We start from the raw sequence: 25,195 nt of genomic DNA on the forward strand, positions 1-25,195 counted from the left end.
AACAGCAATAAAAATCCTATTGCAATACAGGCACTCTATGCTAACCTTGTAGAGGGCATCAACCTTCATTGTGAAGCCGTCCACTCCAGGCATCTCAGTCATGGAGTGGAGATCGGTCAGGTCAGAGGCGAAGTTAGCATCGAAGGGAACGTCATGGAAGTACCGGTCACAAACCTCAGGCTGGTTTCGATCCTATAGAAACAAGATTCTCAGTTGTTTAGAAATAGCTCAAAATCAGATTGACAATTCCATATGACATCGTATTTGAGTTTACTGCTGACCTTTGTATTTCTGATTTTATTTCCTAAGTTTGTTAGTATGCAAAAATGTGCATCACGCTTATAAGATGGTTACAGCTCTGTCTGAAATACTTCCACTGTATGCAGTAACAGTCTTAAACGTACCAGTATAAGGAACCTGTGTTTCAGGTGCTTGTTGGGCTGAATACAGCCGTACTGTGGACCCTCGTTATAAAGAGTGCCAGTGGGGTCGAAGAAAGGCACGTATCCGTCTTTGCCAGTGCACAGATACACCTTCTCTAGCTGCAGCTTGTAGGCAGAGTTCAGGTTCTGTTCAGGATTCCAGAGGACACGACCATAGAGGGTCTGACCTGTTGGAAGAGAATAAAGGAATATAGATACAAAATGAAGAGATTGTAAATAAAAAAAATACAACAGTACCACGAGTAATGGAAATGAAACTGAAAAAAAAACATTCATCGTAGACCATCTCTCTTCAATATTCAATCTGTTTGTTCTTGCTTTTGAGAAACCAGACATTTCCTTTTTATTTTGTGATACAAAGCATGCCCAGGGGAATAAACATAGATGAGGTACTACGAAAATAAAATAATACAGCTGTGTATCACACATTAAGTGCTCTCTGTTCCAGAAATGTAAGTCACATGACCTCGAAATGGCATATTAGGTCAACATCACCAGCTTCTACATCCAGCAAATATGAAGTCGCTACCTCAAATGGTCTCTGAATTTTTACTGCCACAAAAGGGTCATTTGCTTGTACAATATCTACAATCTAACTTGACCTTCAGAATCATAGAATAAAGGTTCTTAACTGAAGTAAATCAAAGCTTTAGGTCTTTATCATCTGGAAAGCAAAAGGCAACATGACTACAATATGTCGGCCACCATTTTAGCTCACAGCAGGTTGAAGGGTGCTGTTAGATCCAAGGCTTTTCCATAACATTGAGAATATGAAGTTGCCAGCTCAACTGGTTAATGAGATATAGCAGTTGAAGTAGCAGTGGCTGTGGAATTACAATTACATAATATTGGCATTATAGCAGCTTATATATGTCTGGAGTTTGTTTCTCCAAGGACTCTTGCACTGCTGGCTCCACCTGCTCTATCTACTTACGTTTTGCCTTCTCTAAAGAAGTGATATATCTATTTAAGTTACCCATAGAGAAAGCTCCTTTGTAATCCATTTCAGTCATGGACATTTCTGCTGTGGCTGGGTCCATCATGAAGATCTTCTCGTTGTTACACAGCTGGAACTCTGTGTTTAAAGAATAGACTACTGGAACTGGGCGGTTTGTCTGCTGGAATGCAATGGGGACCAGGAACCTAAGCAAGAATGGGTAGAAACAAATATTTAGGAAAGAATGCATAGACGTTTCAGAAAAGCTTATAAAATCTGCTCAGAGAGAATTTATTGTTTAAGGAAGACATGAAAAAATTCTACCGGCAGGTAAAATTATTTTGTAATACTTTACGAACTGATGCAAACATCCAAGTTATAAGGTCTCTTCTCAGAGCAACAGTTTCCAGTTCATTGAAGGGAATCTACCCAACATTTGCAAATGCAAACAATATTTTAATTACTTTTCTGGGGCATGCGCTGTGCAGGCCAGAGGCTTGTCTCCAGGGTCGATCCATGGCTGAGTGGGCTGTACAGTACAGGGGATGAGGACAACTGAGTATTCCCCTGAGTAGTCTTTCCTGCAAAACAACACAATGTATTCAGTGAGAAGACAGGCATGCCAGCAGAAACAGCATTTCACTAATAGACGTTTCAGAAACTCCAACTTACCTGCTGTAAGAACTGGTTGCCCTCCACAGCTGATACGGGGAATCGAAGGAATGGGCACTCCACAGCAACTGTAGGTCAAACTCAATACCTCCCAGGTGGTCAGGGGGCATCAGGTGAGACTTCTGACCAGGCAGGGTGTGGTGCTCCATCACAAACTGACCTAACAGGAAGGAACCATAATTACAGTGTGTGTCAATCACCTGATTCAAAATCCCTGGCAGCCAGCCTGAGACCTCAAGCTGGAAATAATATTCCTATGCAAAATAAGGCTGCTTCCTCCCAAGAATACAAAATACATAAAAAAAGAACATTCTATATATTCACTAACATATACTAATTGGGATAAACATTGTGTATTGCCTGATCAACACTGTATTGCATCTTTACCCGAAAGACGGGCTTTGATTGTTAACCTAAAGCTATAATTAATATGTGTTTCCTTTTACTGTAAGCTAGTCAAGTGGCCAAAAAAAGCTCAGGATGGAGGAATGTCTTACCCCTGAATTTTGCATGAGTTTTGAATTCAATGACAAGGCGGCCGTCTTCCCTGATGTAGATTCTGATTATCTGAAGTCTTGCTGACAGCACACTATCAGTCTGTATACCTTTATGAGGCAAAATGGAGTTAGTATGACATAGAAGTATTTATTGGAGCATAAACTAGACTGAAAACCAAGCAATGAACACAAATGCCTCGATTAATGAAACCAAACATATAATGTACATTTGCTATTCTGTATTCTGTGCGCAGTAACTAACACTACAGGATTTATTTTTAGGAACTTTATGGTTATAGCATTTATTTATATGGAATACAAATACATCTGTCCTAAGACTAAAATGATGTCGGGTCACACTGAACCAATTTTTAATTTGACCCTTTAAGTAAATCCAAATGGCAAGCAAGCTTTAAACCCTGCACTAGGAAATTGCTTACCTGTTCTCCAGAGGACTGTATCATAGAAGAATGAAAACTCCATCTCTGTGTGATGCTCAAGGGACGCCCAGCCTCTTGGTGCTGTCACATAAATATATGACACATACAGTGGAACCTGTACTGTCAGGAAGGACTGGGCAGAGTCTCTCACCTGGTGAAAGATAAAATACCATAATTGATACAGTATAAAAATCAGGTTCCTCTCAAAAACAGATGCATTGAAAACTATAAACAAAATTCTTAAAACAGACACAAACCAATTTTACAGTACAGTGAAACCTCAATTAAGTGCCTTGGTAATTAGCTTGAATATTGCAAAAAAACTAACCATTTTCAGGTATTTCAGTTTTTTTTTTAAATCTAATTCAAAGCAATGGAACATAGAGTGCTCACTGGCCTTCCCTTGACATTGACCATTGCAGTACGAACCTGGAAGTCAGCCGTTACAGATCCTCCACAGACATCGATCAGTTCTGTCATGTCATAGTAGGCATCAAACGTCCAGATGCAGCTCTTGAGGTTGAGGTGTTTGTACAGCTGGATGGTCTTGGGTTCCCGCACACTGGGGTTAAACTGATAGGGCCGGTCGAAACCAGGGCCCAGGGAAATACTGTCGTAGAAAACGTCATCAAGAAATCCAGTCTCTGAAACACAAACCAAACAAAAACAAAATGGTTTGGCCATGTCTTTCTCCTTCATATTTAAAGTTAGTCAGAGGTTCGTAGAGGATGCATCATGAACCTTCACATGGTACTGTAGTTATATCACAAATGAGGAAGGCCAAATGTTTATGGCCATCTTCATGAGGGAAATAACCATAGCTCTCTCCAAATGTTAAAGGAGTACTCATTATTAAATGTACTGCACTCATGTTGAATACGAAAAAGTAATAAAATCACAAAATTTATCAACACTTGTTGTGTAACTAAAAATACTACCCACTTCCTTACCTAGTCGATCCTACAGTGAAAAAAACTTTTGATTTGAGACTGAGATGGCATCTACATTCCATCTCTAGAAAGCCATTGTTGCTTCCTCGCTGTATTGTGCTGTCCTTATTCTTCTACACAATAATTTGGAGCAAGGGTCCAGAGCAATTGTGAATGAGAAACACTTATGGAGTCAGCACAAAATGCTTGATGACAAACACAATAATGAAACAATAAGCTGATTTGTGTCTCTCACCAGAGATGCCCTCCAAGTCTCGAAGGGTGACCAGGTTGGAACAGATGTGCTGATGTCTGTAGATGGACTCGGACAGCAGGAAGTTGAGGTTATGCAGTGGCATGGTGGAGATCAGAGGCAGCATGCCATCCTGGTGAGGGATCTGCACTGAAATATGGATCCTGGAATGAGAACCAATGTGCAGTCAGGGACTGATATTAACAGGGAAAAGGTGCTACTCTACCAGGTTTATATATTTTCTTAGCGATAGCTTAAAGGGTGTTTTTTGGGTTACTTTTTAGAAGCTTAATCATTTTTTTTTTTTTTTTTTTTTTTTTTTTAGAATCTCAAGAAAAGATTTTAGCAACATTCTTAGAAAAAGAAAGTGAGCATATTTTTTTAAACACAGTCTGGAGTGTCTTGAACACTGCAAAACATGCCCACAATTTATACTTACCATTCCATAAAGCAAGATACTCAATATTGTGTAATTGTGGAGACTAAAACAACAATTAATGATTCATATTTTCCCAAAAATTGTAAAATACATTAAAAAGAACAAATACTGATTTTGATTTGACAATACATCAATAAATATTGGTCAATTTATTGTAACTTTTTTTCAACAATAAAAAAAGATAATTTATTCAACCCATAATTGATGAATGAATGAATGAATAATCTATCTTTGGAGGATAATAAGCCCTTTGGCAGGTTACCTGTTTGGATGCTCTTTGTGCTTGACGTCCAAGTATTTGAGTGTTGCTATGAAGGACTGTGCCTGGTAGCCTCGTGCTGTGCCTGCCACTACTGGAGTGTGGCAGATAGAGCCCTCTGTTCCAATAGTGACAATGTTGCTTCTCAATGGAGTGCCCACATGGCCTGTATTGTCAACAGCTTTGGCTACACAACGCACATGGAAACGACGGCTGAAGTAAACACTGTCCAGGACCTGCAGATTCAAAAAACAGGAACTGAGCAAGTGTAGCAAATTTGAAGCAATTCACTTATTGACTCAAACAGCAATGGTGCAGCATCTAACTTGCTGTCTGTAGAACGTTACATTTGAAAAAGGCTAAGGAGATTGTCACCTATTATAACACTGCAGGTTTCAATCAATTGTGTGTCTTTCATTAAAAGCTGAATAATTAAGAACAGGAGGTCCTCTTTTAAATCAAGTGCAAAGGCAAAGGATGATACTGTCAGAGAGGAAAGTTTAAACGATATAAAGATAATAAGAAACTGTTGCAGGAAGATGTACAATTATTGGTCTGTTTCTCTCACCTGTTGAAAGATAAAGGAACACACTGATATTCTTCTTGCTTGTTTTTATAACATTACAATACTAATGGTCAATTAAAAGAGATCTTAAATTGAAACAGCTTGTACGTCTCAGCACATAAAAAAAGAATGTTGTCCGTTTGATTAACAGTACTACATCAGTCCCTTCATTGAATGGCAGTAATAATGCTCTGACTGACCATGTGATTGACGCTGGTGTACGGGGTATTGTCAGTCACAGTCTCAAACGGTGATCTAGCTCCACTGATGTCAGTGGGAGCAGCCACTTCCCAGCCAAAGCGGATAGATGACTGGTTAATTCCCGCTTCGTCGCAGCGCTCCTTCATTACAGAGTACTTGGGGTAGTGTGGGTCACAAGGGGTCACACAGACCAGCGGGTAGCCAGGGGATGGAGTCTTCTTACTGCCCTCCTTGGTCACCTCTTGAACATGATCATAGTCGGACAAGGAAACTACCTGTGAAGGAACAAAACTGGTGACTCTGCCAGAACCAATTAAGCTGTCTTATAAATAGGGATTGAACTTTTTGTTCTTTTATTTTCCAAATCTCTATATCCCTTTAAATGTTAATCAGTCACTGTTAAGCTGTCTCTGCATCCTAATAAAGAGAAAACTATTCACTGCAAACTGGGTTTAAGATTATTTTTTTCTTTGCTACAAATCAAGGGCATTTTAAATGATGGACTTGCGATCAGTGTACACTCTCTGTACTGAGTGTTTTATGCTGAAAAGAAAATCTGTCAGGACAACTCTGTTAAACGAGTGAAAATAAGAAAAGCACCACGATAATTGTGGCGAAATGCAATTAGGATCAAGGATGAGTAATTAACAAGGCAGATTCTGGCTCAGTCAAGATATGAAGGTAAAAACAAGTGACATTGTTCTATAATTAACAGCATTTTCTGAGTTTAATTATGAAACAGAATCAGCTCAAAATTAGTTTAAATGGACATTATGTAATCAAAAATAAAACCCCAAAACTTCAAGCCCTACTTATAAAAATAAGAAAGGAACCAAAATTACAACATTCAGCCACCAGGTGGCATTATGTTCCAGGCAATGTTAGCTAGGATTTATAAAAGGTAAATATTACAAATTTAAAGTAAGAATTAAGTCATAATGCGTAAGATTCATTCAAATTTACATTACACTTCTATTTCTGGAAAATACATATTTAAAAAAAAAATAAATACTTCCCTTTTTTAAAATCTTAAACTTTTACCGTTATGACTTACAATTGGCAGAGCTGGCAGTATAAGACTCCCTGCTGCCTCCTGGTCCAGAATAGTCACTGTTGCCGTGGTGATTTCTCCTAGCACTGCTTCTACTGGGTCATCAGGGCCCAGGACCAATGAGAACGACTCGTGCCACTCCCTGTCCTCATTGGACAGAATCTCCACATTAAAGAGGATGTGGTCAATGCCTGCAGAATATACAGCAGTTCCACAGGGTCATATTTGCATTCATTTGTAAATGTGATGCAAAACTGTTTTCATTTGTGAGTCTGCTTACCAAATAAACAAAATAGCAAAGAGTAAAATCCCACAAAAATACTGCAGGATAGTGCTGTCAGGTGGCATAACATTGAGAGGTTTTGCTAGTAGTTTTTACTGTTCTCATTACAAGTTGTATATTTTTTGATTTGCACTGTGTTTTAACCAGATAGCACACTGACCAGGGCTGAATTTGAGCACCCTGCTCTTAGGATTGTAGTCGACTCCAGACTGGGCTGACCCGTCTCTGGTGCTGCAGCGAACCTTCGAAGTCCGGTTCTGGTCCCCCTTCCTGATCACTTTGATATTCAGAATTGCAATGCCGTCTGGACCCGGGGGCTCCCGCACCTGGTATGTCGGCTCCTCAAATTCAATTGTTGGTGCTGATGTGTGTATATATAGATATACATGAGAGAAAGACAGTTTTAATAAGATTGCAGCAGTTTTTGTTTTACATTTTTTAGGTTCCAGTGCTCCGCTTACCGTCCTCATCATTGGTAATGGTGACGGTGGCCACTTCATTTTTGCCGACTCTGGCTCCACTCCAGTGGTTTCCAAGGGGATTGCTGAGGTAAACCTGGAAGTGCTCCTCTGGTTCAAACACAGAGTCGTCATTTATAAGAACAGTGCAGTTCTTCACCTGGAAGAAAATCAACAGACTGTTATACCCACTTCACATTTGTGCTTTATTACTTTAGCTATGTGTTATTTATGATAAAATACGAAGGGGTTGGAAAACCTATTAGTGCCCAGGACAACAATGGGTTACCCTGAAGCTCTGCTGACGAATCGTTACTGCTGTAGCCATTCATATGTTACTCTGGCCTCCCCTTTTCAACAGAGTAAGGATTAGTTGTTTGTTTTTTTCTTTAACAGTGGAATCCTTTCAACGGTCACCAGATCTTGCACTGTGACTAAGTTGACAGAGATTTACTGACCATGTTCATATCCACTGGCAGCAGATCAACATCAACTTAATTTGAACCCAGACTGACAGTACAATAATAATAATTGTACCTTTTCTCCTTTGAGGAAAGTAATTCGAGAATCATCTGAGTTCCTCCTCTCCTCAAAGTCATCCATCACCATAGCAGACTGCATCCTGGTGTAACACCTCACAGAAGACTCAAATGTCAGGTCTCCAGTGCGGATAACAGGAATGCTCAAGACTCCTTCATTCTCCTTCACTGAATACACATCTTTACCAAACTGCATGCTGGGAACTGAAGTAAAGACATATCAGTAATAATGCATACTATATATATATATATATATATATATATATATATATATATATATATATATATATATATATATATATATATATATATATATAATTGTACTTGTACTTCTCCTGCTCATTAACCTAATATTTGGGGTGGAAAAAAATTGACATGGATTGTTATGCAATTGTACAAAAGAGTGAAGACCTTAAACAGCCTTAAACTTGGTCTGGGTATTTGTGCAATGTGGTGTTTCTCGCTCATGTATTTCCTAAGAACAACTCTGTGGTTACACCATGCAGTTCATTATGTACTAGTAGGTTAAACATGTGTATAGAAGAACAAACTTCTTAACAAATTATAGGGGGGAGTTTTGTCAAGAAGAATATCTACATTCATTTGTGTTTAAGTTTTAAAATGTATGACTTGTAGTGGGTAAAATAGCCTGCTCGGGTTCACACAAGATGACATTGCTTCTGCCTGAATATAAAGCATAATAAAATAGCCCTTTACCCCTATCTCTGCCTTTTAATGTAAGCAGCGATGACTGGTTACACTCTCTCTGGAGAAGTGCTTCATACTGCTGTGGCGGTAACCCCCTGTTATTGAGGGCACATTTCTTGTCATTGTCAAGCTGTTCCGGGGTTACAGGTCAATCTGTGACTTATTACACAAGGGCAGCACAGATTACAGCTGGTTAGTGTGATCATTCTTAACTTCTCTAACTGCTCACACCAACCTCCTTAATTGCTGATATTTTAGATTAAATGGAGAAATATGGTATGCCTGAGTTGCATAAAGGCACAGACACCTTCTATATAAAATGATTAACATATTGAAAACAAGACATGTAAGACACAAAAGGCTAATTCATGAGTAAAAGGCAACACAGAACAGTATAACACGCTAAAATCACCTGGTAGAAATATTAACGGACAACAGCATTTCCAGCAATGGCAATGCCATGGATATGAAGCGCATTGTGCACAGTGGATGCCCTTGTTTTATCACTGTGCCTAAAGTAGTGACCACTGACAGAAGCACTGCATTGTCATTAAAGATGATGTGTTAAGGGAAGTGTAAATCCTGGTGTGTGGATTGCTCCATCGTATTTTTTTTTTTTTTGCTGCTATTACTGTTAGAATGAAAATGGACAGACAGACAATATGGTATATTTATGGATGTGTATTTACAGATATTAACAAATCATGACACTTCTGTTGCATTACACCCAACACCTTTTTAGCAAACAATCCTATATTTTATAATGAGCCAGTGAATACTGTGAGTGACTGTTAGCCTACCATCCTGGAATGTGTCTGTGATGATGACAGTAGCCTGGAAAGGTTTGGTGAGTTCGGCCCCGTGCGCTGAGCTGAGGAACACCACAAAAGACTCTAGGCCTTCAATGGTAGGATTCTGAGTGTCATCCAGTATAGTCAGGCTACAGACCTGCAGAGACAATTGCACAGCCTGTATCGTACAATTTAACGAGAACTTATGATCAGTGCTACTCTGGCCCTAAACAGCTTATGGAACTGCTTAATAAACCATTGGTCTTCTTCATGAACACGTTAATTTTCATTTTGATGATACATACTTTTTATAATTGTTGCTCCTGTTTCAAAACTATCAACATTTAGTAATAATGAAAGCCTCATGAATAGTACGTAATAAAATGTTATGCAGCGCAACAAACAAACTATACAGTGCCTATAGAAAATCTACACCCCCTTTCAAAATGTTTACCTTTTGTTGCATTATAGCCTGGAATTAAAATGCATTAAAATATCTATTTTTTCATTTATCTACACATCCTATCCCACAACTTAAGTGAAAAAAGTATTCTAGAAATTTGTAGAAAATTAATTAAAAATAAAAACTGAAATAGTTTGGTTGGATAAGTGTCCACCCCCATTGTAAGAGCAAGCCTAAACTAGCTCAGGTGTACCCAATCGCCTTCAATATCACCCACCAAGTTAAGTGGTCTCCACCTGTGTTAAATTGTAGGATTTTAGGATAAATTCAGGAGTTCCTGTTGGGCAATGCATTTCAAAGCAAAGACTCAACCATGAGCACCAAGGTGCTTTCAAAAGAACTCCTGGACAAAGTTGTTGAAAGGCACAGATATCAAAGGCCTTGAATAACCCCTGGAGCATGGTCAAGACGATTATTAAGAAGTGGAAGGTGTATTGCACCACTGAGACCCTGCCTAGATCAGGCCGTCCCTCCAAACTGGATGACCGAGCAAGGAGGAGACTGATAAGAGAGGCTACCAAGAGGCCAATGGCAACTTTGCAAGAGTTACATGCTTTTATAGCCAAGACTGGTCAAAGCGTCCATGTGACAACAATATCCCAAGCACACCACAAATCTGGCCTGTATAGTAGGGTGGCAAGAAGGAAGCAATTACTCAAGAAAGCCCACCTTGAATCCTGTTTGAAGTATGCAAAAAAACACTCAGAAGATTCTGTAGCCATGTGGCAAAAAGTTTTGTGGTCTGACGAAACTAAAATGGAACTTTTTGGCCTAAATGCAAAGGTTTATGTTTGGCGCAAACCAAACACAGCGCATCAACCAAAGAACACAATCCCTACTGTGAAGCATGGTGGTGGCATCATCAAATCCAGGTGTGCAAAGTTGGTAGAGACCTATCCCAACAGACTCACAGCTGTAATTGCTGCCAAAAGGTGCTTCCACCAAGTATTAACTCAGGGGGTGGAGACTTATCCAATTATGACCTTTCAGTTTTGTATTTTTAATATATATTTTTTTTCTCTCAAAAAAAAACTTTTTTCCCCCTTAACAGTGTGGAGTAGGTTGTGTAGATAAGTGGAAAAAATCTTCATTTAAATGCATAAAACTCTGAGGCACAGACACAACAAAATGTGAAAAAAGTTCAAGGGGGTGTAGACTTTCTATAGGCACTGTACATGCTTATAAATCCCTACAAAATTACATAATTCAAGGGATTCTTTCAGCTAAGCCACCTTCTGAAACAATAAAATAATCTTATACCAGCAACATTCAACGTATTGGTATCCTCCTGCTATATGAAGGTGTGGCCACTAGCAGTATGAGCCTCTGGAGCAGCTCAGGAAAGGGCAGGAGGGTGCACCAGCTGGGGGCCTCACCTCTTCAGTTTTCCCAGGCCTGAACTCCACCTTCTTGGAGCTAGGGATGTAGTCCACTCCCGGGGTGGCGGACGTGGGATCAGAAGGTCGGGTGGCGCACCAAACTGAGGTCACAGTCGAAAGGTCACTGCCATGTCTTAAAACAGGAATTTCAATGGTGCCTAAAACAAACAAACATCTTGTTAAAACATGCTTGAGGAAACTGTTATAGTGTCTCTTGAACCACTCCTCAGTTACAGAATGTCTTCTTGTAGTTGTTCTTCCTGTCTCTGCTTTGTATACAAGTGCTAGTTGGTGTTAAAGTTTGAACCCGAGCTCCTCTGCTGTTACAGAAAGAAAGAAAAAAAAATCTGCATATTACCTGACAAAAAACCTAGCAGAACTACCAGCAGGGCACACTATGACCACTGGTATGTAAAAAGATGAAAATAGTTAAAGTATAGTACTAATCTACCTAATGCCTCACGCCATTGCAGCTTCCCTTGTGTTACCATATTTAATACAGCCTGTTAGTGCAAAACCATTGCAGCTTCCCTTGTGTTACCATATTTAATAGGACCCGTTAGTACAAAACCATTGCATTGGAGTTGATTTATATATTTCATTCACAACACTAACTGAATGCAGTTTTATTGGATGAATTTTATTTTTCAAAAATGTACATAATTAATATTAGCTCCAGGGCTACTCAAAATAAAAGTCAATTCAAGTACAACAAAAACAGTGCTACACTAGAGGGAGAATGAAAATTGAATTATATTGACTTAGGAGTGGTTAAATATTACCATGGAAACAACATGTTTTACCAGGGGCAATGAATTTGGAAGTGTTCTGATATTTACCTGCATCCTCACTGAATGTAAAAGAAGCATTCCCCAAGAACACTGTGGAGGCGTCATTGGGCCCATCAATCACCACCTTGGCAGTGGCCACGTCACCCAACCGCGCATTGTCCGAGGCGTCCGCGAGGGCGATCTCAAACTCCTCTTCCCCTTCGTACTCGCTGTCGTCAATCAGCTTCACATCACAGGTGGACATGCTCACCCCCGGCCCGAAGACCACACGGTTCTCACTGCTCATTCCTCTGGACTTGAAATCCGACCCAGACTCCAGAGCATGTAAGCTGCTGCCCTGGGCCGATTTGGAAACAGTGTAGCACAGAGCAGATACAGTGCTGCTGGTATCACCTGGACAAGAATATGATAAGACTGTGTTGATGAGATTAATGACAAAGGGATACAGCAGAGCATTACCTGAAACAAGAGGTTGAAGGCTAAGAGAGTCCGGAGATCCTGGCTGACCTACTTGAATAAAACGACTGAATAATTGATATGTGATAGATACATAAGTGATAAGAGAATACACCACACTGTACACCGTGTATGTAAAATATGACTTGACCACTTAGCAGGTCCTTCTCTTTTCTTTTATATAACAATCACTTAACATTTATTTTATCCATCATTATTCCAAATTGTATATTAACTGAACTGGCTAGTATCGGTAGATAAGAAAATGGTCACATTATGCTTGAAAATCAGAAACTCACCTTTTCGCTCAATGGGTGCAAAGAAGAATCCAGCGCTTTCATTAACGTGGTAAGCCTTCTTGTCGAACTGCAGAGTGGGCTCGTCCTCGGTGTCGTTGATGTTCACTTTGGCTCTGGTGATCTTCCCAAGCAGGGCATAGGCTGGCATACTGAGCTCCACATTGAAACTCTCAATGTTTTCAAAGACCTGGTCATCATTGATTGCAATGGTGCAGGCTTTGGTGTCCTCTCTCTCGTCAAACTGGACCTGTTGGGCGGGTGGGTAGGGGGTGGGTGGGAAGAGAAACTGGGTGAGCAGTGAACACAATCTGCAGAACTGCGCTGCTTAACACTAATTATACTACCAAACATACAAGGACTTGAATGTTTTTAACATATCCTGGATTCACCATGACTTTAGACTTATTTTGTATAGATTTAAGTAACTGTTAATAATCTATTATGTGAACAAGACAACAATAAATAAAATGAATAAAGTTTGTGTACACTATTGGTGCATCACAGTTCTTAAAGACATGTATACAATCACACATTTAACTAGCAGTGTTTTTTTGTAGTTTGTATCCAGTGAACCAACCTGTCCGGCGTATTCCACATAGTCTTGCTGCCCTGGCTTTGAGCCGATGCTGGAGGTTGAGGTAGCAGTGCCCTGCTCAGTGCGACATAGGACGATGGCATACTGGTTCAGATTGCCACTCCTCTTCACTGTTACACTGACAGTGCCTGCTTTCTCACTGACGTTGAAGCTGCAACCACAAGCAAAACAAAACATAGAAATCTGCACATCAAAAGCAGTTTTTATAATTCATCCATTCCATTCCACCTGTTATGCAATGGGAAAATTGGTTAAATAAACGCTTTTTTGCTGAATGGCAGTTTGCATAACTAGTTGTAACACATATGCAATCTCTGTGATTTTAGGTATGGCTAGTAGTGAGTAATTATGCAGTTGTTGCATATTATGTGTTGTTAATGGAGGTGCTCCTTTCGCATTCAGTTATTTTTTTTGTTCCAGTCTGTTTTGGGTGAAAGAGCTTTTAAAAACCTTTGAATGGCTTACCTGGTGTATTGAAAGCTGATCAGAGACCACTGAATGTGGAACACATTGTCGTTGACAACATTTGGTTTACTGTCCTTGACCAGAAACTTGAAAGTGTCCATAGTCTCCTGAATTCTCTCCTCGTTTAAGACATAGCGAATCAAACCCAGGTTAATGTCCGCTGTAAAGAGAAATATTTTAGGTGTTAAATCACATACTAGTGTGGAATGAAGTATCATGTGCATTCTAGAGGCTTTTTGTAACATACATTCCTAGACAATATTTCTAATGGGGGATGGCGGGGGTCTCTGCATTTTGTGATGTATTTAGGAGCAGCATCCTTGGCCTCCATTTCTTTGGACTTCTTACTGTGTCAAAGTACTATGAAAGCACTGTCCACTGAAAACTACTCGTTCTGAAACAAAGCCTTGAGAAGTGAAAGGGTAAACAGCATTTTTGCTTTTATTGAATTCATTCCGAGTGGTCTAACATTGCATAGAACAGGTTCACCTGATATAATAACCAGTCCGAGCTGTACCTTGTGTGAATGTTGTAATGGGAGCTCCAGGTCTGAGTTTGGACTCTAGGTACCCATGCTTTGGTGTGGCAGTGATCTCATAAACCAGCTGTTTGTCCTCTGTGTCAGGGTCCATTGTGAGCAGCTCTTTCTTAGTGATCAGATTGGTTGCCTGTTATGAGGGATTTTAAACAATTAATGTCAGGCAGCCTTGAGTCACCTATCCACTAAAATGCTAAATGAAAAAAGAAATATATGTATGTTTGTTGTATTCGTGTAATTTGCGCCATTCCGCAGGTACAATTTAAAAGGTTGTTTCAATCTTTGTCCAGTTGATGATGACACAGTAATTGAAAACAAAAAAAAAAAATGAGAAGAAATGTCAACATGTTAGCAAATGAGCAATATCACTCTGCAAAGTATGGTGACAGCTGGTGATATATACATGTTGAATACTGCCCCATTTCACATCTACTGATGTTCTATTAAAACACGGATAGCTTTCATTTAGCAGTTTTATCATCTGCTATATGAACTTTGCAATACAATAACATATTACTCATGTATTTCAAAGGGGTTTTTGTCTCTCGCAAAATGAATAAAACATTACAAAAAATGTAGCCATTACCTTCGGGAAAGTCGAGAGATATTTTCATGATACATTGCCAGCTTTAGAGAAATTGGAACACTGAGATGAAAGCCTTTGCAAACGCACTATGACTTTCCGCAAGCAGAACTGCAGTTATTTTAAGCAGCACCACAAAGGCCATAGAAATAAGCCAAACAAAAACGAATGAGCTGGAAAGCGGAAGACTCTTAACAGTACAAAGCATTTCTACCGTAAAGACAAATGTTACCTTTCCCTCCATATACTCCAGCCACTGCAATCCCAGGTTGGTTACAATTCTCGGAGTACCATCATCAACGGGAAGGATGTCTATTTTAAACCTCTGAGGAGCAGCTGTCACAATCTGAAAAAAAAAACAATAAAAAGGAGAAAAAACACAGTCATGCGAACTTAGTTGCTTAGCTCTAGTTTTGTAAAATTAACAGGCATTTTAACTCTTTTAAAAAAGTAGTTAATTATTGACTAGAGTAAATGCTTGGCCCACACACTGCAATCTTCTATTCACCTCCTTCTCGCCCTCTTCCACCACGAAGAACTGATTGGTCCCGTCAGACACCGTGAAGGTAAAGCGATCCTTGAGGGAATTGCTGCCATCGTGGTTGTAGCTGATGCGGTTCTGATAGATGTCATCCATGGTGAAGGAGTTTGTTTGGCGGTAGTGCTGGCCGTTGTTGGTGCGTTCGATTATACCGTGACGAGGAACTTGCACAATGGTAAAGGTAACAGATTCAGCCTGTGTTGGTTTGGTATAGAAAATCAGCAATTAAATAAAGCACATCTAAGTGTATGTATATAGAGTGGGCCAACCCTACATCCCTAATCTTCTAGGCTGCCTTTGTGTCCACTGGAAAGCAATATACAGGAGTTGGACAGAAAATGTGAAACTACTGCAATAATGCTGTCAGTGGGATATAGGGACACAGTGGAAGGCCAGGGTTCTGGTGGTAAGAAATTACATTAAAGTGCTTGCTACCTCTTAGTCATTCGTTTTTAAACAAATCTTAATGAAACTGAGGAATCCATACACCTACTATCAGCCATGAACCCCACCCTTTTATATATAAATACCAGAGAAAAAAATTAATTTGCATTTGCAAAACACTGTTAAGAGTGTTAAGTACCAAACTAGTAAACAGCTATAATTTCTCTCTGTGCCTGCATAATTTTTTTTTGAATACATTTATCAAGGTCACAGTGCAATTCCCACATATGTTTTATTTCAATTTTTATTTCTGCACTTTTGAACCTTGAAATGAACTTTCTGATCTGTTGTTGCTAGATTGGTAACATAGAGTTTCACCAAAAATGAAACATTTTTACTTTGGCTTGTTTTGTTTAGATATACCTGCCCCTCTGTAATGTATTACGTTGATTTCTAACTTCCTCAAACTTAGAGCCTTCATTCCCAGGCCAAGTACAGAAACCAGGCTGCTTTGCTGCTCTGCGCTCACCTCGGTGTCAGCATCAGTAGCCTTGAGTTCAAACTCAGTTATGGTCTTTCTCACACCCTCCTGCACACGCATTCCTGGATTCTGGACCAATGGCAGGGAGTCATCCACAGGGCGAATAGTGATGTAAAAGGTTTGGGCAACCTGGAAGTCACAGGGTGACTGTTAGGAGAGCCATCACTGTGGGGGAATAGCCTTAAAGTACAGTACATAGAGCTAACACATATAGTATTGTTTAGATAACATGAATTACTAACACTTTGTAGGTTTTACATGTTTACATGTTCAGTGTTTAATGTTATTTTTTTCAGTCACTAATTAACAAGAAATACCAAATGTTTCTCCCAGATATTTCATTGCTGCACTTCTTCACATCCCTGCATTCTACTTTCATGAAGAGGTCTCATGAAGGAACACAGAGACAATGAAAATCAGTCAATGAAGAGCAGTGATTGATTACACTGTGTAACAATTTTTTTTTTTTTTTTTTGGTTCCTGGGTAGTAAGTGTTATTTCCTAATTGCTTATGCCTCAAAAGTATAGAAAATGGCTATTATTCCCCACAAATTTTGCTTGTGACCAGGACAGTGATATTTTGAAATTTACCTATTTTCCAGAACATTTCAGATAGATTCAGTGCTGAGTAAACTTGGAGTAACTTCTAGAACTTTCCAGAACTTTCCAGTAATAGAAATAGTAGTATAAATACAGGGGCCTTAAGCCCACCAGTTCAGTTTAGTTCCAGTTTCCCTGCTATCTTTACCTTTGGGACAGCAGGGACACCAAGGCGCACTACCACAGGCGGGACTGGCCATAGCGGACCGAGTTCTCTGTGGGGAGGAACAACGTCAAGTGGGAGCCACTGGTGGACCCCCGGAAGGTGCTGATGCCACCACTGCACATCAAATTGGGCCTTATGAAACAATTTGTCAGAGCTCCAGATAAGGAGTCGGCAGCCTTCACGTACCTTCAAGACTTCTTCCCTAAGCTGTCTGAGGCAAAGGTCAAAGCCGGTGTCTTTTTTTTGGACCACAGATAAAGAAGATCCTGGAGTGCAATGAATTCCCCAAGGAGCTCACTAGTAAGGAGAAAGCGGCTTGGAACAGCTTTGTCGCAGTGGTTCGGGGCTTCCTGGGCAATCACAAGGCCGAAAACTATGTGGAGCTGGTTGAGACTCTGGTGAAGAACTACGGCACAATGGGCTGTAGGATGTCCCTCAAGGTCCATATCCTTGATGCTCATCTTGATAAATTCAAGGAGAACATGGGAGCGTACTCGGAGGAGCAAGGCGAGCGCTTCCACCAGGATATACTGGACTTTGAACACCGCTACCAAGGACAGTATAACGAGAACATGATGGGAGACTACATTTGGGGGCTGATTCGTGAAAATGATTTACAGTATAATCGTAAATCTCGAAAAACTACTCACTTCTAAATCTTTTGTAGTCATTTTTGTATTACTTTAGTATAAATACATGTTAATTTGGATTCATATGTTGTTTTTTTCTGACTTTATGTGAACGAAAAGACACAAATTTGCCCGTTTTCTCATTGGAAATAGGTACATTTCAAAATATCACTGTCCTGGTCACAAAAGCAAAGTTTGTGGGGAATAATAGCCATTTTCTATACTTTTGAGGCATAAGCAATTAGGAAATAACACTTACTACCCAGGAACACAAATTGTGTTACATAGTGTTACTGATGAATCAAGCTGCTTCTGGGAGTGTCATAATAACTCTTATAAGCCTCACACTTTAGCATTCCTTCTCAGTAACCAATCACTGTTTTTCTACTGACTTGCAGGTTTTCAATCTCTCTGTGTCTCTTCCTATGACCTCTTGAAGTAGACGGTGGAAGCTGAGCATTAAAATATCTGCAAGATACACGCTTGCCATGTCTTAACATTAGACCATGTGAGACCTACATGCAATAAATATTAGACAAGATTTACTGGAACCATTGTTAGCTCTATGTACTTAAAATCAAAGCTTCAACAGCCCATAAACTGTTTGAACATGTACTTACCTAAGACAATAACTACTGCAAGAAATGCTTTTTCTTGCTGCTTTTAGGGGGTATCTAACAGTAAACTATTTTTAAGCAGTCAGAGGTCTTGTACAGTACTGTAGTCAAAAGAAAATAATACATGAAACATCTAAACAATAGCCAGTTTCTAACATCTATATCAAGAATTTCATGTTTGGAAATCAAACGCGTGTTTGTACCTCATTTGCGCCGTCAGACACGACGAAGGTGAAGTCATCAGAGTGCTTCTCCTCTTCGCTGGTATGAACATACTGGATGCTACGTGAGGCCAGGTCAGCTTGAGTGAATGTGCTTATCCTTGACCCTGCAAACAAGATAAGAACAGTAAAATAGACATAATTTACAAGCGCACTGCAAATGTAGTGCTTACTTATTAGAGCACAACCTATCACAACAAGGCTGTAATGTGGTAGTCTCTTTGTTTCCCTTTTACCTTTCGCCATTTGAACAGAATTCTACATAGACTCTACAGATTGGAGCAGAAAGGAGTGAGGACGAAGGCAGAATAATGAATACTGTACAGCAAGTGTAGCTGCAGAAAACTATTGGCTCTTGCTTTCTTGGGATTTTTCAGAGTGAGGCAGCAGCTGGTAGTTTTCCATGCTCTCTCTGGAATAAGATGCTTTGATGTTTAATACTGCTGGTTAGTGCTGAAAGTGTAGGAAGAATTTCATTGTTACCGCCACCTATTGAGTATTCATGGAACTGCAATCATTTATTGTTTCCCTGTCATGTGAGGTGAATACACAGAATAAATGTTACTATTCTGGTATACTGTCACTCTTAGAAGACATAATAGTGTTTTGTTCGCTCTGTATTCTGTAAGTATTAGCAATAAATGTAGCCCTTGGTATTGGTTTGTGAAATGAAGGGGAAATCACAGTACTGCGTCCATTACTTGAAATTGTTGCCATTGCTTTGATGTAAAAAGCTGGCAAGATATTTGAATGAATCTGAGTTAAAAGAAGGCCCTTGTACCTGGTGAAGCCGCATGCTCCAGGCGCCCCAGCTGTGTGTGCTTGGTGATCCGGTACACCAGGTCTCCCGGCTCACTGTCCTGGTCTGTGGCTGACAGCTGCAGGGTTGTGATTTTCTTCACCGTGTTCTCATCCAGCACCAGCCCTTTGTTAACTATGACAGAGGGGGGAAGTCTGTCCTCTGCAACATAGACCACACACACAAAGTCAGTGTTACTTTACATTTAATCAGATAACAATGTTTGGCTGCAAAACCACAATTGACTTGTACCTGAAAGATGCGACTACCCTTTCACAAACAGGTGCAGTGAAAGTACTTACCCAGAATGCTAATATAGAATGATTGATCAATCAGTTTGTTTCCTTCCAAGTCAGCAAGGTCAAACTCAAAAGCAAAGCTTCCTCCTGACTCTCCTTTTTCATGCCTGTACTCCACAAAACCTGGAAAAGATCAAAACTTTAAAATTCACGCATCAGCCACTTGTATTTTCCAAAGCATATTGGTCGAACAGCTGAACATGCTGTGTGTATATTTTTCATATTTTAAGCTTCCAATGAAGAGTACACGTGAATGTGCTGCATAATTTAGCACTGACTTGATGTTCTGACACCAATATTGTGCTCTGTAAGTCAGTATTTTTATGTTCAGAAATAATAAAAACAGATGCATCTCTTTACATTTTCTCCTATTCCTCCGAGAACTAATTTAAGAAGATCTTTATGAGTTACATCTTGCATGCATTCAATCCCTTACCCCAGTCAACTGTTTAGTTGCACTGGAGAATTTTACTCAACTTCAGATAACTATCTGCAATAACAAAAGCAAGAACATTAACCCCTACCTTTATTGATGTCAGCCTGCATGAAGCTCTTAACAGGTCCTTTGATTGAGATCTGGACAAGGTTTCCATTCTTGGACAGCTGCAGTCTGCCAACTGTAGGGTCCTTGGTCATTGTGTACCTCACTTTCATCTCATCCGAGTCAATGTCTGTGGCTTTCAAATGCTGATCTGTGATCTTAGCTACAGAGCCTAAATACACACATACATATAAATGTTTATTATACTTCATATTCTTTTAAAAGCACATTGCAGATAGTTGTGCAAAATAGACAGCATACTTGCTAATGGTAGGGCATTTTATTTAGAAGGTAAATGTTCCCCTACCTGCTGCAAGCTGAAGGCCTCTGTTAACAGTAAGCCTTGGAGTTTCCCTCTTCTGTACGTTCATTGTGAACTCCATCCTCCCGTTCTCATTGTAGAGGCCGTCAGTAAGGGAGAAGCGGAACTCATCGCTATGGATGCTCAGACTGTCAGGGGTGTAGACAATCAGCTCATCCAGAACATCCTGGTACGTGAAAGACGAGCCCTGGGACAGCACACGCCCATTCTCCAGGGGCTCCGAGTAGAACTGCCTCCGGCGCAGCTTACCTGTGAGGCACACAGAAAGTATAAAGTGGGTCAGCATCCTTTATATGTTCGGAAAACACGCATTGCCTAAAACCTGGTCCTTTATCCCTGGTAACATGCATGAAAAGATGTACACCAAACGATTAAAGAACACCTACAGATTCCACCCAGATGTGAAACAGTGAATGGGGTAAAATCAGGCCTGCTGGGATAACAGTGAGAAACAGGGCCGATCACCACCACACTGGAGATCAAAGAAATATGATGGCTGATGAGAAAGAATTTGCACGCTTTAGACAAAAAATGTAAAAAACATTTATAGCATGTTTCAATCTTTTTTTAATGACTCCGCAAATAAAGACAAGTGAGTACGTCAAAGACCAACTCATTCAGTAATCAAATACTGTATTTATGTAATTATGAACTGAGCTTTTTTTTAATCGCCTCAAGTGAGTACTGCGTGTTTTAATGCAGCAAAAAAGCAAACATTGATCCCATTGAGGATTTGAAGCAGCTGTTCAGAACACTAACTCTAATTAAAGACTACTCTTGAGATGAAAGGGCGTCGGAGAGACTGTCATCAACTTTTTTTTGTGACTCAGAGAACCTCTCTCTGAACCATCAAAATAAGTTTAGTAATTGACGTTTCATAATAAAAACCTAATTCTGCGTGACAAAAAGATGCGTGAAATTAGGTATTAAAAACATGAGGAATCTGATGATGTGTAAGATCATCCATTAATGCCACTGCCAAGCCTGCTATGATTTGATTGAATACAGACCTCAGACGGCACCGCCCATGAAGAGAATGAAGAATGGTCTCCTGGCTCACTAGATTGACCTGCTTGTGTGAGTTTCTGCGAGTTTCTCATATTCCTCTCAGCACCCTCAGTGAACCTAACGGACCCTAACCCTGGGAGATGGGGACTCACCATAGTCTGGCTTCTTGGTGACAGTGAACACCAGTTCATTGTCTGGAGTATCAAGATCCAGCAGCGTCAGTGAAGTGTTCCTGATCACCACGCCAGACACTTCCTCCACCTGCACACTGCTCACAGACATCTTTGGGGGTTCATCGTTCTTACTCTGAAACAAGCCAAAACAAAAGGACCTTATTAACCCTTTAATGGTATTGTGACCATAATGCAACAGCTCCTGAGTGTTATTCAATGGTTTATAATATTAAAGAGATAAATATGTAAATAAGCAGCATTGCAAATGTTGGAATAATCAATTTATACCTGTTAAGTCTGCAATAGCACGCTATAAAAATTATAGCACATTTAAATGTTTTTGTTGTTCAACTGTAATGACACACACTGGAGTTTATTTCAGTGATCCGAATAGTGGCAGATCAAAATTCATTCCAACCACCCTTAAACATATAAATCCAATTTCATGCCCAATTTTCAGTTGTTTTTTAATTGTGTTTATTGATGTTAATAAGATTCAATAGATTACGGGAAAATGGTAGGTGAAAAAAGATCATTAAATATTATGCCATCAACTTCATCATCAACATCATCTGAGCATGGTGACACAGTATAAACAAATAAATATCAGTGATGCTGTTGATTCTGTTATTTTTCTGATAGTGTAATCCGTCTTGCAAGGAAATGCTGTTTTGAACTGAAGTTACTGTACCCGGATGTCAATATCAATAGTGAAAGCCTCTGTCTGACTGGAGCCATCAGTAATGTAGAAGCTAAAGCTGTCCCGATAATGCTCAACGGTTTGATGGACACTCTGCACATAGTAAATGTTGTTAGAAATGATATCCTCAAGGGAGAAGACAACATCAGGCGTGACAGTCACTGCTGCTCCAGCTCTTCCATCTAAAAAAACAGATTAGATGTCAAAATGTGCAGTAAGCATGAAATGTGTGGCAACAAAACATGCATGTTATAATGAATGAATTCATATTGTAAATATTTAATCAGGGAAGCAAACAGAGGGACATAAACAGTTATTTGAGTAGTATGTTTATTGAACTGGGTATGAAAAACTAAAGCTAAATGTTAATCATTTCAGCCAAAACCAAACAATGACAATCAAAATCAATGTTTTTTAATTGTACAACAGGAATGCCCACTCTTAACAGAGGTAAGCTGTGCTATGGTAAAAGTATAACAGATTCTAGTATTCCATAGTGAAATGTGGAGAAGCAAAAGAAAGAACAGGCAAGTTTGGTAAACTTGTAAATATATAGCACAAGCATGGGATAATCACCGGGAAAACTGCCAATTTACCATGGTGAACATACATATTGTCAGCTAAAAAAAAACAAAACAGTGATGCAGCCTGTAAAATACACAGCACAGCCACACACCTCTGTTTGAGTTTTCAATGTAGCCGTATTTAGGTGGTGTGATTAGTCGTATCAACAAGTCCTTCTTTGAAGTGTCTGGATCCGTTGCTAAAATATTCCTTGATGACAGCAGTACTCTGCCACCCTCTTCCACCTGTGTGAAGCGAAAAGAAGAAGATAGAAGGTATACTAAAAAGGCCAGTGTTTATTACTATGTTTTCACCTAGTACATTGCACAGTTCAGTGCATGAGGTGTTCACATTTTAACAATTAACAATGCTAAAAAGATACCCAAACAGCATATAGACATCACGCTATCCCTGGACATGCTCATTGGATAATCCAGTAAATCAGCTTGGCTATAACGTACCGTGATTCCACTGTTGACTGTGGCAACTGGAGGCTGCTGCTGGATGGACTTTATAGTGATGGTGCACATTTGGTTGTCAAGGTGATTGTTGTCAGCGTCGTAGACAACAAAGTGAAAGATATCAGTGACAGGCTGACTACCAGTCTCAAAAGAAGTGGTGTAGCTGTTAGGACGGAAAATTTACATTAAATTCACTCAGAGCATATTCTATAATTTCTGATGTCTGAATATGGTAATTGTCAGAATATTAAGGAGGTTCCGTACTACATTTTGATCTATTGCCCCAGTAAATTATAACTATTTTTTGAATTAATTTTGCAGATTGACTTGAAAGTCCAAACTAATTTTCACTAACAAAACCGGATAACGTTCGTAATAAGGGAGACACATTGATGGTACATTCAGTACGGGGACATAGAAAGCTCATTAAATACTGTAATTACTGCTTTTTTACATCAGTGGTGTTTTATGATTTTAATGAAACTGTCCTATTAAAGCATTTCTCTGAAAAGCTAACTTTCTACCTTAGCATTTGTTACCTTATTCTTTGGCGATTAATGTCCTCCATGGTAAACGATGAAAACTCAGAAAGTTCATGTATCTGGCTAGATTCTGTCATAGTGAGCATCCCGTACATGGGCAAAGAAATCAACTGAATCCTTATCTTGTCATCTGGAGAGTTGTTATCCTGAAAGCAATGCAAACAATTCAAATGTTAACATTTAAAGCTGTACAGAAACATAAACACACTGTAATAAGTAACCTTACCAGATAGCATTAAAGTTAAACGGCATATGAATATATGTAGTATAGAAATGCAGATGGCTGATTCACTAACTAAGGACTTTTAGTCACTGGCCTCAGAATTTCAGAAAAGAGATATCCACAAGATTTGAAATTTACAATTCTTTATTGCATTTGACAAATGACCACGCCCATAATGAAACGTAATAAAATTTGGCCGATGGCCTTGCCCATTGGAGCTTGATAGCCGTCCCTATACACTGGCTGAACTATGATGTAACGTACATTGATTGAACGATAACTAATGCCAGCAGGCAGGATAAGTGGCACTCTGGGCCACCTTCCCCATAGACAAGTCGTGCTGCAAGGTGGAGGCAGGAGAGAAGGAGGACCAAACAAAGAAATGACAAGGAGGCGTAGACGAGAGGGTTGTTTAATTAAAGGAACAGTTTCATTATGTATGTGATTAGTGGGTGGATTCCCATGTAAGAAACACAGCATAGTTTCCACCAAATAACGCAAACAATTATTCCAAGCTTGACCAAACACCTTAGCCAAGCTTGTAAATGTTAACTGTAAGCAACTGACAATTAAAGCCAGAGTTCAGCAATTTTTCCTATTTTAATGTTTTTGGCTAACTAAGGGGCTCTAATTTGCCATTGTAAAAACTGCAGCACATATCATGAAAGCCCAACGAAGTGTGGTACATCATAACCAAGAGTGGTAACTCCCACAGTCATGATGAAGCAGCCTGGTATGAATAACTCAGGAAAACCATACAGCTTCAAAAATTCCTTGGGTCTCCAAAAACTGTCAATGGAGTATATGTTAAAGACTTTTTGAGCTGGACT

General features: G+C 39.6%; 1 protein-coding gene across 2 annotated transcripts in view; it reads right to left on the minus strand.

Annotated features, from left to right (window-relative positions):
• LOC121300073 (extracellular matrix organizing protein FRAS1-like) overlaps positions 1-25,195 on the minus strand; it is a 108,192-nt gene that overhangs the window by 2,853 nt on the left and 80,144 nt on the right. For both annotated transcript variants that reach the window (XM_041228468.1, XM_041228459.1), the window contains 35 exons: positions 24,140-24,288; positions 23,601-23,763; positions 23,252-23,384; positions 22,567-22,757; positions 21,855-22,008; positions 20,680-20,943; positions 20,356-20,544; positions 19,835-19,954; positions 19,515-19,694; positions 18,716-18,840; positions 16,489-16,629; positions 15,543-15,770; positions 15,267-15,380; positions 14,431-14,581; positions 13,914-14,073; positions 13,431-13,599; positions 12,854-13,100; positions 12,147-12,491; positions 11,305-11,465; positions 9,475-9,622; positions 7,965-8,170; positions 7,431-7,587; positions 7,130-7,330; positions 6,690-6,877; positions 5,635-5,910; positions 4,873-5,105; positions 4,175-4,335; positions 3,419-3,633; positions 2,990-3,140; positions 2,550-2,657; positions 2,053-2,212; positions 1,845-1,961; positions 1,420-1,586; positions 405-610; positions 46-192 (listed from right to left, as the gene is read on the minus strand). In XM_041228468.1, the coding sequence (XP_041084402.1) occupies positions 46-192; positions 405-610; positions 1,420-1,586; positions 1,845-1,961; positions 2,053-2,212; positions 2,550-2,657; positions 2,990-3,140; positions 3,419-3,633; positions 4,175-4,335; positions 4,873-5,105; positions 5,635-5,910; positions 6,690-6,877; positions 7,130-7,330; positions 7,431-7,587; positions 7,965-8,170; positions 9,475-9,622; positions 11,305-11,465; positions 12,147-12,491; positions 12,854-13,100; positions 13,431-13,599; positions 13,914-14,073; positions 14,431-14,581; positions 15,267-15,380; positions 15,543-15,770; positions 16,489-16,629; positions 18,716-18,840; positions 19,515-19,694; positions 19,835-19,954; positions 20,356-20,544; positions 20,680-20,943; positions 21,855-22,008; positions 22,567-22,757; positions 23,252-23,384; positions 23,601-23,763; positions 24,140-24,288 (6,225 nt within the window). The remainder of the gene's footprint in view (positions 1-45; positions 193-404; positions 611-1,419; positions 1,587-1,844; positions 1,962-2,052; positions 2,213-2,549; positions 2,658-2,989; positions 3,141-3,418; positions 3,634-4,174; positions 4,336-4,872; positions 5,106-5,634; positions 5,911-6,689; positions 6,878-7,129; positions 7,331-7,430; positions 7,588-7,964; positions 8,171-9,474; positions 9,623-11,304; positions 11,466-12,146; positions 12,492-12,853; positions 13,101-13,430; positions 13,600-13,913; positions 14,074-14,430; positions 14,582-15,266; positions 15,381-15,542; positions 15,771-16,488; positions 16,630-18,715; positions 18,841-19,514; positions 19,695-19,834; positions 19,955-20,355; positions 20,545-20,679; positions 20,944-21,854; positions 22,009-22,566; positions 22,758-23,251; positions 23,385-23,600; positions 23,764-24,139; positions 24,289-25,195) is intronic.

Source organism: Polyodon spathula, chromosome 2 (genome assembly GCF_017654505.1).
Source record: "Polyodon spathula isolate WHYD16114869_AA chromosome 2, ASM1765450v1, whole genome shotgun sequence".
In the NCBI taxonomy this organism is placed as follows: Eukaryota; Metazoa; Chordata; class Actinopteri; order Acipenseriformes; family Polyodontidae; genus Polyodon; species Polyodon spathula.